Source organism: Synchiropus splendidus, chromosome 1 (assembly GCF_027744825.2).
Source record: "Synchiropus splendidus isolate RoL2022-P1 chromosome 1, RoL_Sspl_1.0, whole genome shotgun sequence".
Taxonomy (NCBI): Eukaryota; Metazoa; Chordata; class Actinopteri; order Syngnathiformes; family Callionymidae; genus Synchiropus; species Synchiropus splendidus.
In genome coordinates, this window is record NC_071334.1 from 68262394 (window position 1) to 68276933 (window position 14540).

The window sequence follows — 14540 nt, forward strand, 5'->3', positions numbered from 1 at the left end:
ACTGTGTTTGTGTGGCAGGCTGACGAAGCTACAGATCCTGGAGCTGAGAGAGAACCAGCTGAAGATGTTGCCAAAGTAAGTTCACCTTTGTATTTGGAACCCACTCTAAATGGTCGGTGTTTGTCTGAAGTGAACCTCCCGCGCTGGGTAACATTCTATGACGGGTTTTGTTTCTTGAGTGTTCCAGTCGTCCTGAAAGTGTTGTCTGTCCTTCTTTCAATCCCTCTCCACTGTGGTTTCCTTGAAGATAAGTTGTAATGATCTCCTCTTACGAGTCCTCCTGGATGTGCTTCTGCTGGATCACTTCATCTCACCCTTGTTTCCTGTTACCTCCATTGTCTCCTGAATGAGATCCTCATCTTCTTCCTTTCTGTCATGCAAGATGATCAGCAGGTCTATGAGCCAACATTTTCTGCCCGAGGTTTTAGCCTCTTCCCCACTGATTACCTCCCATATTGGTCATCACAGAAGAACTCATCCTTCACTTGTCTTTTTCTTTATTTCAACCTGTTCATCTCATCTCTCCGCTCATCCTTTATCTCCTTCTTTATGTCGACTCTCAGATTTCCTCTCTTGTTGTCTCCCATTTCCTTCTTTATCTCCTCTCTGTCTCTTGACTGATCTCCTTAATCTTGTCACAAAGCTCTCCTTCTTCATCTTCTGTCAGCTCCTAACTTCTCTGATCTCCTCATTGCTCTTCTCCCCGTTTCTCCTTCATGTCTGCACATATCTCCTGTCGTCTTCCCCCCAGTGCTAGATCTTTCCTCACCCTCTCCCTTGTGACAGACTCCAGACCCGATGGAAGGACTCTGACAAAGGTTGCCGCAGCTACACGCAAACATCTCACACATGTAAACAGACGCATACAACACTTTTCAGACCCCCACTGCACACGTCTCCCCCTCGCTGTTCTCCAGCCAAGTGTCTGCCAATTCAAGAAATCTGCAGCTCCCAACTCCACCCCCATCTCCCACTTGTCTGTAGCTTTGTCGTCCAACAACAATCAAGGTTGTATCACATGATTCAAGGTTCTGGTCAGTCTGGTGCTGCTGAGCCTTGGGGTCCGCTTGAGCTCTGTGGGAGTTCTTGTTCTTCACGACTGTTTCCAAAATAGCCTGCGGTTCTTGCTACTGCCTGTTTGACCCAGCGGGATGCGTCTTAGTGGTTTTAGAGATTAACTGTCAGGTCCTTGATTCCCGGAGGACAGATGTTTTCCTGAAGCTCCTATGTTTGTTTCTGTCTCACGTCCATGATCAGCTTTGAAGTCATAAACATAAACAAGTGTTTTCTTACAGCCCTGTTTTTCATAGAGATACAGTGTCATCCTGACAGTGTTTTCCAGAGCTTCGACTCATTTTTAATTCATGAGTTATTAATCGTGAGTGCATCTTAAATTAGTGTTTAGATTGATTTTTTTTGTACCACCATTTGTCACGACTGTTGATCATAAGACAAACATAAATAGAAATTCTTCCCCCAAACAATTTAGTTTTCTTGCACTGAAGCTAGTGGTACGTACACTGGTGGATCAAGCCTTTCAGGGCTCTGCTCCACACTCCTCCTGGGTGACGGAGCTTCTCCCATCATGGAGCTATACTGGTGAAATGAAGTGAAGCTGTAAACGAGGAGCATGTGACCTGGTTGTCGAGAGAAAGTGCCGGGGCGACGCTGCGGGGCGAGCATGTGATATTTTCCCTTCCTGCCACGGCGAGATTTATCTGCTCATAAAACAATTGGCTGGAATGAAGACGGAGTTGTCCAGGACATCCTCACGTTGGCTTTGGCTCCCTCAGGAGTTTGACAGGCGGCTGTGTAACGACCCACCTCTCTCTCTGTGTGCGTGCGTGCGTGTATTTGTGTGTGTGCACGTGTGTGTGCAGGAGCATGCAGAAGCTCACACAGCTGGAGAGGCTGGATCTGGGGAGTAACGAGTTCACTGAAGTGGTGAGTCGCTCCGTGTGCCGAGCCGTGACGGCTTCCTGGTCACATGACTGTCATGCACTCCTCTTGTTCAGTTTCCACACAACAAGTGTTCGTTCTGAACTTTTGACATCAGTTCACACACACACACACACACACACACACACACACCGTCTGACTCTAGCTCACATTGTGACTCATACTAATTCTCTCTATGGTACGCGACACTCTTTCATAACACACACACACACACACACAGGCGTATTCTCACTCAAACCAAATATATTCAGTGATACACACATTCTCTCACCCTGCTGTTACACACACTGTAAGAGCGCATGCTCACACACACACACATGCTGACTATTCTCCCTGAAACACACCTTCACAACCACACTACTGCCACACATACGCTCACAAGTTGGCACACACACACAGCTGTCACAGATGGAAACATACTGTCATTCTGACTTGCAGATGTAATGTCCAACCACGCAATATTACCGCTGGACACGTTCACAACAGTCTCACACACTGCTGTCATACACACACATTCTTTCACATGGTCACATGCTTACTGACTCACACGCACATTCTGAAAATCACGTCACACTGGCTATAAGTTACACTGTTTTGCTTCCATACACACTCGTGATTCTCCTGTACACAACTCACAACAGTTTCACATACATTCTCTCGATAGGCTCCCTTGTGCACACGTTTGTCTCTCTCTCCTTGTGAGGACCTCTCATTATTCATTACTCATCATGATTTCCCCTAAACCTAACCATCCATAGCACATGGCTACCTTTTACCAGGGCTCTGAAGCAAACTGAAACCCTACTTTGATGTTTTCAACCTCAAACTGATGCTTAACCTTGTTCGGACTGGCAAAAGGTCCCCGCAAGGCGGTCTCCCCCCCCACAAGTATAGCTGGCATGCAACTCACAGAGTCAAACACACACTTTCTTCTCATATTCAGAGATATTCTGTAACACTATCAAACTCACTCATGCTCTTTTCATCTCTCTTTCACATGCACACTCCCATACTGACGGTTCTCTGTTTTCCGCTCAGCCTGAGGTGTTGGAATATCTGACTGGATTGAAGGAGCTGTGGATGGACGTGAACAGACTGACCTTCCTACCCGGGGTACCACAGACACACACTCACACGCACACGTTTGTGACCCTTGTGGTGACATTGAAAGGCTTCTCATTGCCATAATGCTTTCCCCAGCCTCTCACCCTTAACTTAACCCTCCAAAACACATAGCTAACCTTTAACCAGGACTCTGAAATTAACTGAAACCCAATTATAATCACCTCATTATTTTGAAATCTTCATCTTCAAATTAAGGTTTGGACCTATGGGGACTGGCAAAAGGTCTCCACATAAGGTCATTGACATACAGTGACATAACCCTATCTCCAGCCTCTCACCCTAAATCTAACTATCTAAAACAAATGGCTAAAGCCCCAAACTGAGGCTTGACAAAGGGAGGACCAGCCAAAATGTCCTCACTCTGTCGATTAAAAACTCATACACTGTCTCACCATGATAGAAGTAAAAGTACACACACATCAACCCACCCCGCCCTGCCATGTTCCAAGTGGCTCCAGAATTTCATGCAACTTCCTTGTCGTGTGATACGTGCAGACGTTGGGGACGCTGAAGCAACTGCTCTACCTGGACGTGTCCAAGAATAACCTGGAGGCAGTGGATGAGCAGATCAGCGGCTGTGAGAACCTGCAGGACCTCCTGCTGTCCAACAACGCTCTGACGCAGCTGCCAGCATCCATCGGTAAACATGCGCACAGAAGCAGTTGGTTCGCTTCTCACGGGACTTGTCAGATGTTTCGCTATGTGGTGGGACTCTGAGGCCTCCAGCTATTTTATGCTATTGGCTGACAGATGCACCAGTGTCCAGGGTCCCGATTGGCTGAGCTTCACATACATGCACAATGCTCCATATTGACGTTACCCTACGATAATAGAGGGTTTCACTGTGGCTTTGTGGTGCAGAGCGAGCTAGGTGGCACTGTGCCACATCCTGCCCGTGCAATGTTTTAGCTGCGGTTGTGACTTATCTTGCATTGTAGCTTTCTGACCTCTCTTACATTCCTGATCAGAGCTGTCACGTAGGGCCTTTTATACCCATAAACACATGATGTGCCGTGTCTCAGTGATGCATCCTGTGTGTCAGTCAGGATCTTTGTGTGAAGCCCTCAGCAGTATTGATGACAGAACCGTTTAATTCAATTAACAGCAGCGATGGTTGGCTGGGGCTGCAACTATTGAGGATCAATACCTGCCTGGAGGCATTGTGTAGCTGTGCTAGGCCGATGCACACTCCTACGCTGCACTCATGTGGAGCTCCTGATTCAAACAGCGTTTGACAGTATGAAGTTGCTCATCAGATTACACCGCAAAAAACCCTGCGCCTGGTTGCTGTCATGAAGATGTTAGGTGACAAGTCACGTGAGCAGCAGCGGGTCATAAGGTCTGGTGTCGTTTGAGTTCAAGTGTCCAGGGTTCCTCCGAGCAGTTTAGCAGCAGCTACTGTGGGATTTTCTCAGCCTAGCCCTTCTTCTGAGACACCCCTACATGGTTTAAAAAAAATCTGGGTAAAACCCTTGTTTCATGACAGTTCTTCAATGTCCCAGCATGCTACATGGAGACTGTTTGATAGCATGGTTTGGACCACACTGTCACTGATGTGCTGGACCTCCAATCTCCTTGTCTCACAGTGGTTTGTGCTGCAGGTTCTCTGAGGAATCTCACGGCTCTGAAGGTGGACGAGAACCAGCTGGTGTGTCTCCCTGACTCCATTGGAGGGTGAGTGTCTTCATCTGTCAGTCGCTGCTGTTGCGTCGCCGCCATCCAGACTTAATATTAGTTTTCCTCCGCTGGCCGATAAGAGTCTGATGGTGTGTGAGCGTAATTCAATGATTTCAATGCTTGGAAGCCCTTTAATACACTGTGGCCGCTCGCGATGATGATTACACAGGCGGCTCCTCTCCTCAGATGGTCAGCTGACCCTGACCTTTGACTCACCCTGCCCACAGTCAGATAACTCCATTTCTTTCTCAGTCTTTGGTTGCCCTCGCTGCACCCTTGGTTCCTGGAGAACACCTGCAGTCTCAACTGATGTGAGGGCCCGTGGCTCCACATAGATTATGAGTTTAGTGTAATCCCACTGGTGGACGGTATCTTAAGCAGACCGATTTGTTTTTTCAATTGATTCATATGTGGGTTTATTCTGGCCTGCAATCTGTTCTGCCTCTGTGGATGTTGTCGCTGTGTCTGCGCCCATGAGCAGCGCACAAACCGGCTCCAGGTGACTTATAATCATCTTATAATCATGTTAGGCACAAGTCCTACATTCTTTAAATATCTGTTTAATCAGATTGTTTTGAATTTATGTGTTTGAGTTCCAATGATGAGATTTGATCCTCTTCCTGTCTGTCGGTCTCAGGCTGACGTCTCTGGACGAGCTGGACTGCAGCTTCAATGAAATTGAATCGCTGCCCTCCACCATCGGGCAGTGCGTCCACATCCGCACTTTCGCCGCCGATCACAACTTCCTCACACAGCTCCCCCCAGAGGTGAGCAGGTGCAGCACACGTGATCACATGTTCATAAATCAGCCTTTCTGTAGTGTTCCTCACCACTGGTCAAAGCTCACTGTATAGCCGAGGGACCACCGCACCTGTCAATATTGACTCTTTACATATTGATTTTTCAATGTGGGGTGTCACAGAACATGGGTTTGAATCACGCACTCACTAGAATCACATGCACCTGGTGTCATAACACGCTCGATTGTGTGTCTCTGCTCCACCGTCATCCTCTTATAGATACACTTTCATCATGAGCCTCATTCTCTATCTCATCTCCATCATTCTTGGTCCATCACTGTCTCTCCTCTCCACATGTCCCATTCATCTCCCTAACTTGGTCTTGGTCTAATCACAGTCTTATCAACAAGCATCATTGTTCTCACGGCCCCTCCCTCATGTCACTGACAAGTGTTTCGTGTCTCAGATGGGAAACTGGAAGAACGCTACCGTGCTCTTCCTGCACACCAACAAGCTGGAGTCTCTCCCTGAGGAGCTGGGAGACATGCAGAAGCTGAAGGTGATCAACCTCAGCAACAACAAGTGAGTCGCCATCAACAGCCTCTCCCAAGAAGTATTGTTGTATTAAATGTTTTAGTTCCACTTCCTCCAGTCTATTTACGTTTGCGGTGTCTATTTTAGAATGATTGTTGAAGTGTGGTTTTGTCAATGATGGCGTGTCTCTCCGGCAGACTCAAGAATCTCCCGTACAGTTTCACCAAGCTGAGCCAGATGACTGCAATGTGGCTGTCTGAGAACCAGGTGAGCCCGCGGGAGGTTCAGATCCAGAGGGTCAGTGTGAACAGGATCTGGACCCAATGAGGTCACAGGTGTGTCATGCCACTTCCAGGACACCTGATCCAGGTGTTGCAGGGCGCTCCAGTGACTCGGTTCTGGCCTCAAGCCAGTCCCAAGACAGTTAGTGTGTTAAATGAGAGGTGATGCAGAGAATCGAGGTCTAGCTGTGTGAGAGGTCACTGAGGTCAGCCGGGATGTGTAGAGGAAGCTGTTGTTGATGGACACGTTAGCTAGATAGCATGTCACATGCCTCTGACTGGTGTCTCCTGACTGTCATGTCGCTCCTCTGTCCCACAGTCCAAAGCTCTGATCCCGCTGCAGAAGGAGGAGGATCCAGAGACCCAGAAGACTGTGCTGACCAACTACATGTTCCCCCAGCAGACCAGGACTGAGGACTGTGAGTAGACATGTCTGTCACGTCTTGGCGAAATGAGAGGACTTGAGTTCGCACTTCACTACTGTTGACGCAGGGCACTTGCTGCTGGTGTATTAACGACTCGACACAAACATGGACTTGTGACTGAATCCCACTGGAAGACATTGTGACCTGATGTATGACATTAACTCAATGTTTGGTGACAAGAAATCAGGTCAGCCTGACTCAGGTGACTTGTCCAACAGGCGTTTTACCAGTGACCTGGCTGTCTCAAGCACTGGAGGAACCCGAGTCGTGTCTCTTGTACAGCTGATGTTAGCGCCGTGTCGCATGATCACACGCTGCCCTGCAGCTTCTGGTTCCAGAGCAATTAGTGTTTTGCACCTCACCTACTTCACTGGGTTCATTGAAGTCGCCAGCAACTGCAGAGTGAACTTGAACTTCAGCTAGTGTTTTCTTAGTGACACGCCTGGGACAGTGCGACACCCTGCGGTGACTGTTGGACCTACACGTGTTCCAATCGTTCCTGTTTCCCCGCAGACATTCCCAACTCTGACTCGGAGAGCTTCAATCCAGCGCTCTGGGAAGAGCAGCGGAAGCACCGAGCTCAAGTGGCCTTCGAGTGTGATGAGGACAAGGATGAGAGAGAAGCTCCGCCCAGAGTGAGATGCACAAATGAAACGCACACACACATAAACACATGAAAAGGAATTCCAGAAAAATATGACGCACACTAAACTGTAGTACACTCACACGCAGGAATATGTCACACGTTACCCGGTCCCCGCACAGTCCTCTCAGGGTCCGAGAGGTCACGTAATGATCCAGTCCACATCCACAATGATTTGACAGAACGGCAGTCACATAACTGTCCAGCAACACATCTCCATTGCTCTGATGTTCTCCGCTGTCCTCCAGGAGGGGAACCTTAAGCGCTACCCAACTCCGTACCCAGACGAGCTGAAGAACATGGTGAAGACGGCTCAGTCGGTGGCTCACCGCCTGAAGGAGGACGACAGCGACGAGACGGGACGGGAGGCCAAACCTGTGGAAAGGAACCACGTCGGCCTGCAGGACGTGGGCGTGAAGGTGCGAGTGGCAGTGAGGTGACTGCCTGCAGCTCTCATGCGCAGCAGTAGTGAGAATGGAGCTGTAGCACAACCAGGACTGTCCTGAGTCCAACTGAGCCGGGAGCATTAGTCACAGTTTATAGGCCTCCAGCCTCCCAGTTGCTCTTTGTGAACCTCCTGGTTGGGTTGTAGGCTGCTTGGATGTGGAACTTTTGATCAGAGTGTTTGTTCTCTTCCAAACAAACTGGTATGTGGTCTGATGTCTCCTAACCATGCAGGTGATAGAAACAACTTCTACCAATGGAGTCCCGTCAGAGTCCAGCATCTCCCTATCCACCAGTGGTCAGAACCTTCCCACGTCGGAGTCCAGAGAGGCCTCCGAGTCTTTCAGCTCCCAGAACATGACGCTCAAGTCTTCAGAGGCCTCCATGATGAACCACGAGGACACTCTGGAGGTCAGGTCCTGGTGTGGAGGTCACTCTGAGGCAGGCCTTTAGCTAGGAGGGTGTCTGGTCAGATGTTTGTTTTAAAAACAAGTTATTTTTGTACACAAAATCCTTGCTAAGGGCCTGCTCTGAGGACACGGCATGGATTCTGATGATGCTCTCTGTTCAGGACTCTGAGGAGCTGTCCGATGAAGAGGAGGAGATGAAGATCGCCGAGATGAGACCTCCGCTGATTGAGATCTCCATCAACCAGCCAAAAGTGGTCACCCTGAGTAAAGACAAGAAAGGTGCTTCTGCTGCTGCCCAGACACGTGAGGCTGATGCTGACGACGATGATGATGTTCTTCCCACAGACGATGGGAAAGACGCAGACTCTCTGCTTGATGACACGGTCGCCAACAGCAACCAGAACAACAGCAACTGCTCGTCTCCGTCCCGCATGTCCGACTCAGTTTCTCTGACCACTGACAGCAGCCAGGACAACTCTCTGTGCACTCCAGAACGAGAGTCTAAGATGCCCTTCCTGCCCAGAAGCAGGTCAGTCTGCTGTCGCCATGACAACCACCCTGTGACGGCTGCTCAGAGTAGCCCGTCATCCGTTGTTGGTCACTGCCTGTCTGTCATTTATGTTAACTTGTTTTGTTCTGTGTGTGCTGTTTTTGTCTTCAGGCACGAGGACGAGAACATGAACCCCAATAAAGATGCTCCCCGCCTGCTGCACAACGGCAACGGCTCGGAAACCTCCCTGCAAGCCCTCCTGAGGGCGCCGGAGAGACCCGGAGACTATGACCTGTCCATGGAGGCTCGACTGGCCTTCCTGGAGAAGGGCCTCAACAATGGCGTGGGGGACTCGTACTCCAGGTGGGACCAGATCAACATGAACGTGTCCAAGGTGCCCCCCGACAACATGCTGCGGCTGCATGACACTGCCACTTCCTTGGAGCAAGTGGAAGCGGACTCCAAGCCAAACTTCTCCAATGACAACATCCACCACTTCCAGAACGGGAACGCAGTGACCCGAGCCGACTCGTCCGGGGTGACCTGCAGCAGCGACATGTCTTTGTCTCGCAGCACTGAGGAGCTGTCCCCTGAGAGGCGATGCGCCCCCCCGCCGGTCATCAAGGCCCAGAGCATCAGCAACATGGAGACAGGGGCCATGAAGGTCTACTCCTTTGAGACGGACGGGGACCCGTACGGACCTGTGGCAGGTGGACCTCCGGCTGCTGCCGGACCCGGTCCTCCAGGCCAGAACATTGTGCGCAGCAAGTCTGCCTCGCTGCTGAACGATCAGGCGCTGCAGGTCTACACAGACCAGCTGTCCAGACCACCGGCCAGCGGCAGGTACCCCGTCTCCTCCAGCATGGCGCTGGGCCTGCCCCCCCCTCAGTACAACGTTCAGTACACAAACAGTGCCGTTTCTAAGGAAGGTCTGTGGGCGCAGAGGCCCACGGAGCCCCAAGGCTACCCCCAACCTCCAGCGCACTCGCTCGCCAACACTAACTACTCCAACCGCAACCAGGCACCGCCGTACCCCGTGCAGCGGGATGTGTGGGCTAAAGGGGGTCAGCCAAGGAGCAACACCCTGCAGAGGCAGAGCAGCACCTCCTCCACCGCCTCCGTGGGTGACCCCAGGAGGATGCAGCTGCCCGAAGGCGAGTACCTGACGTACAGGGACATCCACACGCTGGCCAGGGGGCCTCTGGCCATGAGCCATGCTGCGCACAGGCCACTGTCGGCACGTACGTTCAGCATCGACGTACCCGGGGCGGTCCGGGCGCCGGGGAGTCGCCCCCAGCCCCCGGAGCTGCAGGAGCGGACCATGTCGGTGAGCGACTTCAACTACCAGCAGGGGAGTCCCAGCAAGAGAGCCAACGCACGGGTCAAGTCCGAGCACTCACTGCTGGATGGGCCTGGACCCGGGACGGCAGGTCTAGGAGGAGGACGGGTTCCAGCAGACTGGAGGGACCAGGTCATGCGACACATCGAGGCCAAGAAGCTGGAGAAGGTAAGACATGTTACACTCGCGGAGCTCTGCCTCTGTCTGCAAGGGGCGCTGCAGAGTGTTTGTTTTCAGCTGCAACAATGTGTGTGGTGACTGTGTACTAACACCTGCGAGGAAAGGCATGCCGCTGTGCTCACTCTCCATCTCTCTGTGTCTCCCATCGTCCTGGGCTGGCCGCATGACCGCTGCCCACGTCAGACTGCTCTCTCCCGCTCCTATAACTCCCCTCTCTGCCCGCTGGGCTGGTCCCAGTCCAGCAGCTGTAGAGACGTGCGCTCCAGCCAAACCTCTCTGCTCTTTAGCGGCAGAGATGGACCTCCTGGTGCCGCTCTGGCCTCCTCTGTGAGTACCTGTCGTGGACCCTCCCATCCTGTGGGAGATGCTGACGAGAGACCTGTGACCCTCTGTCCGCCTCCTTCGCTCCCGATCCTCACTGCTTCTAAGCTTGATGGGAATCGTCGCTGGCTGCACAACCCTGACACCTCATAGAACAACAGTAGACTCTCAGTACTACAGTACTGTCTTGAAGCAGAAGAACCTCTTGCACTTCTGACGGTTGTCAGAAGCATTGGTGCCATAGTACCTTGACTAGAGGAACAGCTCATTGGAAGACAGTTGTAGCTTCTCTTGTGGGATATGACATATTGTGTTGAAGCAAATAAGCCTGTTGCTGTTTCAACTTTAGACTGTAACTTTCATTCATTTAAAACTTGAATGTGGCTTTTAGTTAACCCTGTGGAAGTAAAGGAGGGTGATGGTCCTCCTCTCCTATCATGCCTCAGCGAGTCCTCCTCCCTCACGAACCTCAGTGTAGTCTTCCTCCTCCTCTTCATCCAAAACTGTCTCTCCTCTTCACTGCCTGCATTCTGGTATTCACCTCCGTCCTTCACTGATGACTGACACTCCTCCTCCTTCTCCTCTCTGGTGCGACTCTCCTTCACTCCTAACTCGCTCTGCTGTGGTCCTTTCTCGCACTTGATCGGGTGTGTTGTCACAGTCGCTGGAGTGTGTGTATGGTTGTGTGTCAGTGGGACCTCCAAATGGCCCCGCCTCAAGCGCCTCAGTCTGTGTTCTGCCCTCCAGGACGACGTGTTTGTTCCTCAGAGCCAGCAGAGCTTCTCCCTGGACCCTCATCGGAAAGTGAGTCCACTCACACTTGATCCCCTCACCCGCAGCTCCTACCAGGGGGCGCTGTCATTCATGTTGTGTTGAGACACTGATGGTCTGCTAATGTCTGGGCTCAGGTGCCAGTGATGAACGGCCAGGTGGTTTCGTCCGCTCGGGCCCCTCAGAGTCAGAGCTCCATGGCCCGCCATCCTTCCAGAGAGCAGCTGATCGACTACCTGATGCTCAAAGTGTCCCAGCAGGGCCCCCACACCCGGGCCCCTCCTGAATCCCTGCAGCACGAGGTGAGCCCAGTCTGACCGGAGCCCGAGCCAAGAGCTCACCACAGTGTTGTGTTCCAGATGCACGTGAAGGTGGAGAAGAACCCAGAGCTGGGCTTCAGCATATCAGGGGGCGTCGGTGGGCGAGGGAACCCCTTCCGCCCAGATGATAACGTGAGTAGAACAGTGGTTCACGCTGAACCACCAGGGGGCAGAAGTGAGGCAGAGATGCACAATTTCATACCTTGTTTAGCATTTGAAATCAGATGAGCTCAGTAGGGCAGCAGGGTTCTGGTACAAAAACGGGGGTCCCAAGGCTGATCCAGAAGTGGGCTGCACCTCCATGACGCTCGTCACTCTGCTCCTCAGGGCATCTTTGTGACCAGGGTCCAGCCCGAGGGGCCCGCCTGCAAGATCCTGCAACCAGGAGACAAGATCATCCAGGTATTCCTCGCCGCCCGACTCGGACTCCGTCTCCGGACGAGTGACTCACATGTGCTCCTGTCCACAGGCCAACGGCTACAGCTTTGTGAACATCGACCACGGGAACGCCGTGTCCCTGCTGAAGACCTTCCCCACGACCGTGGACCTCACCATCATCAGGGAGGTGCCGGCGTAGGCGCCTGCGGGACTCGGACTCTTGGGAGCCGCCACTGAATGTCGTGGAGCGGGAGTATCGTCACTGTGCTTCATCTATTTTTGTACCTGCGAATGCAAACCCTGACTCTCACCTGTGTGTTCCTGTGGACGGACACGACCACTAGGGGGCGAGCTCGCTCCTCTCTCATCCACTCTGCCTTTTTTTTTTCGGTGTTTGAACGCTGGTCGGCCGTGGCGTCAGCCGGAGAATGTATAGAGCGTTGTCTTTCACTTTTGAGTTTGTTCCTGTCGCTTGCCAGAGATGGACGTGGCCCCGTTCATCCCGACTCCTCGCCCACGCACCTGGAAGTGGAGCGCCGGAGACAGTTGAGATGCAGTTAACTTCGCCTTAAACTCGTTCTGGCTGAAGGTTAAGACCTCGTCCACACGACTGCGTTTCTATCTCGGAACTTCTCCGCCAACGATCAGCCGATATATTATGACCGCCTCTATTCACAGTTTGTCGAGTGGCTGCCGAAGGGCCTGGTCTAGCGTTGTTCTAAGCGAGTTCCTTCAACAACATACTAGTCGGTGAAGTCACAAGTAAGAATGAAGCAAAGAGTCCAGGTCAGTTGATTTACAAGTCGAGTTGCTGACTCATAGTTACGAGTCAGCCCAGTGCTGACCTACACACACAGTGTGATCATAATGCTATGGCTGATCGTTGACTTGTCGTGTGGGCGACTCACCACACAGAGGCGTTGCTAGGTAACCAAAGCGAGTGACGATAAAGTGTCATCCGTTTACTTTCAAGGGCTTCATCTGTCAGTTCTCTTTTTTTTTTGTCGACACAGTTTGCCTTTTTTGTCCTTCAGATGTGTGTTTGTGTGTGTGTTGCTGTCCAGAGCCGGGAGAGAGTCAAGTGCCAATGACCTTGAACTGTTTGCAACCCAGCAATATCTTCCAGCAGCAGCGCAAAGCAATATTTGATCATCCAATTTTAATGTCAGAAAAAAAAAATGTTGATTTTTAACTGTGGGTTTTATAAGAAGAGCACAGAAGCTAGCTCTGATCGTCACTGCGATTTTTTTTTTTTTTTTTTTAACGTCTTGTGTCTTTGTAAAGTAGACATATCAGAGAGTCATCATTTACCAGCATGTTTTTATCACTCGGACGGGTCTCAGCAGGAAGTCGTCCAGCAATAACCTTAGCAACCACTTGACTAGTTGGTAGGATTCCGTTGACGTCAGCAGAAGCGTCGCGGCTGCACTGTTCACACACTGTGGAGGTCCAAAGCTGTTTGAGCCCTTTCTTCTTGTTTTGAGTCTTATCTACCAACGCCGGGGTCATCGCCGGGTCTCTTCACGACTCGCCGCACGCGACTCTGTCGACAATCTTGGGAGAGGAATCGTTGTCTGTCGTCCATGTTTGTTTGCCTCCCGTTATTTATTAGCATCTTCCAGGACCCAACTAATTGAGCGTGTAAATATCCTCCAACATTCGAAAGAACCAAGAAAAGAAACTCAAGTAGTTACTGACTTGCGATTGTATGACCAGCAATAATGTCGAGTTAGCCGCGATGGACTTGCAGCGAGACGACGATGGCGACGCAGTTTTCCCCACATTCCAGAGTTTTGTACATAAACGTGTTTCCAACCTGTGGAGAATAAACTAATGACTTGTAACCTGCACTTGGCTGCGTCTGCTTTTCTCTGCGCTCCAGTTTCAAGTCACTATCGTCACAAGCCATCCAGTCTGTTTCACGACCAAGTTACCAGTCATCCCCTCTCAGTTTGGCATCCAGTCACTTCGGTCAACAACTGGACATCTAGTCACTGTAGTCACAATGTGAATTTCAACTTCGAGTTACCTCAACTTAAGTCATTCTAGTCACAACTCATCCACTCTGACTACCAGTCATCCCCTCTCAGTTTGGCATCCAGTCACTTCGGTCTAGTTACTGTAGTCACAATGTGACTTGAGTCTAATTTCAACTTCAAGTTACCTCATAAGTCATTCTAGTCTCAAGTCATCCAGTCTCAGTTTGTCTTCGAGTCACTTAATCACAAATCATTGAGTGTCATTTCAACTTCCGAGTTACCTCAACATAGGTCATCTAAGTCACAAGGCCCCAGTCTCGGTTTGACTTTGACTCACTTTGGTCACAAGTCGTCTCATTTCAGTGTCCAAGTTACCTCATCATTGGTCATTCTAGTCACAAGTCATCCAGTCTCAGTACGACATCAAGTCAGTCATGCAGCCTGTTTGAGCTCACTTTTGTCACAAGTAATAGAGCCTCAGTTCAGTCTTGAGTCACAAGTCCTCCAGTCTGTGTATGAGTCAC

General features: G+C 51.0%; 1 protein-coding gene across 3 annotated transcripts in view; it reads left to right on the forward strand.

The window, feature by feature from the left end:
• erbin (erbb2 interacting protein) overlaps positions 1-13905 on the forward strand; it is a 39899-nt gene extending 25994 nt beyond the window's left edge. For 2 of the 3 annotated variants that reach the window (XM_053863683.1, XM_053863688.1), the window contains 21 exons: positions 19-75; positions 1881-1944; positions 2998-3072; positions 3580-3724; positions 4686-4758; positions 5399-5528; positions 5968-6083; positions 6233-6302; positions 6636-6735; positions 7255-7376; positions 7633-7803; positions 8063-8239; positions 8400-8517; positions 8584-8767; positions 8900-10235; positions 10431-10574; positions 11316-11372; positions 11477-11641; positions 11699-11791; positions 11987-12061; positions 12129-13905. In XM_053863683.1, coding sequence (XP_053719658.1) covers positions 19-75; positions 1881-1944; positions 2998-3072; positions 3580-3724; positions 4686-4758; positions 5399-5528; positions 5968-6083; positions 6233-6302; positions 6636-6735; positions 7255-7376; positions 7633-7803; positions 8063-8239; positions 8400-8517; positions 8584-8767; positions 8900-10235; positions 10431-10574; positions 11316-11372; positions 11477-11641; positions 11699-11791; positions 11987-12061; positions 12129-12236 — 3580 coding nt within the window. In that variant the 3' untranslated portion in view covers positions 12237-13905. The remainder of the gene's footprint in view (positions 1-18; positions 76-1880; positions 1945-2997; positions 3073-3579; positions 3725-4685; positions 4759-5398; positions 5529-5967; positions 6084-6232; positions 6303-6635; positions 6736-7254; positions 7377-7632; positions 7804-8062; positions 8240-8399; positions 8518-8583; positions 8768-8899; positions 10236-10430; positions 10575-11315; positions 11373-11476; positions 11642-11698; positions 11792-11986; positions 12062-12128) is intronic. The other variant, XM_053863696.1, reaches the window with a different exon arrangement.
• The last annotated feature ends 635 nt before the right edge of the window (positions 13906-14540 follow it).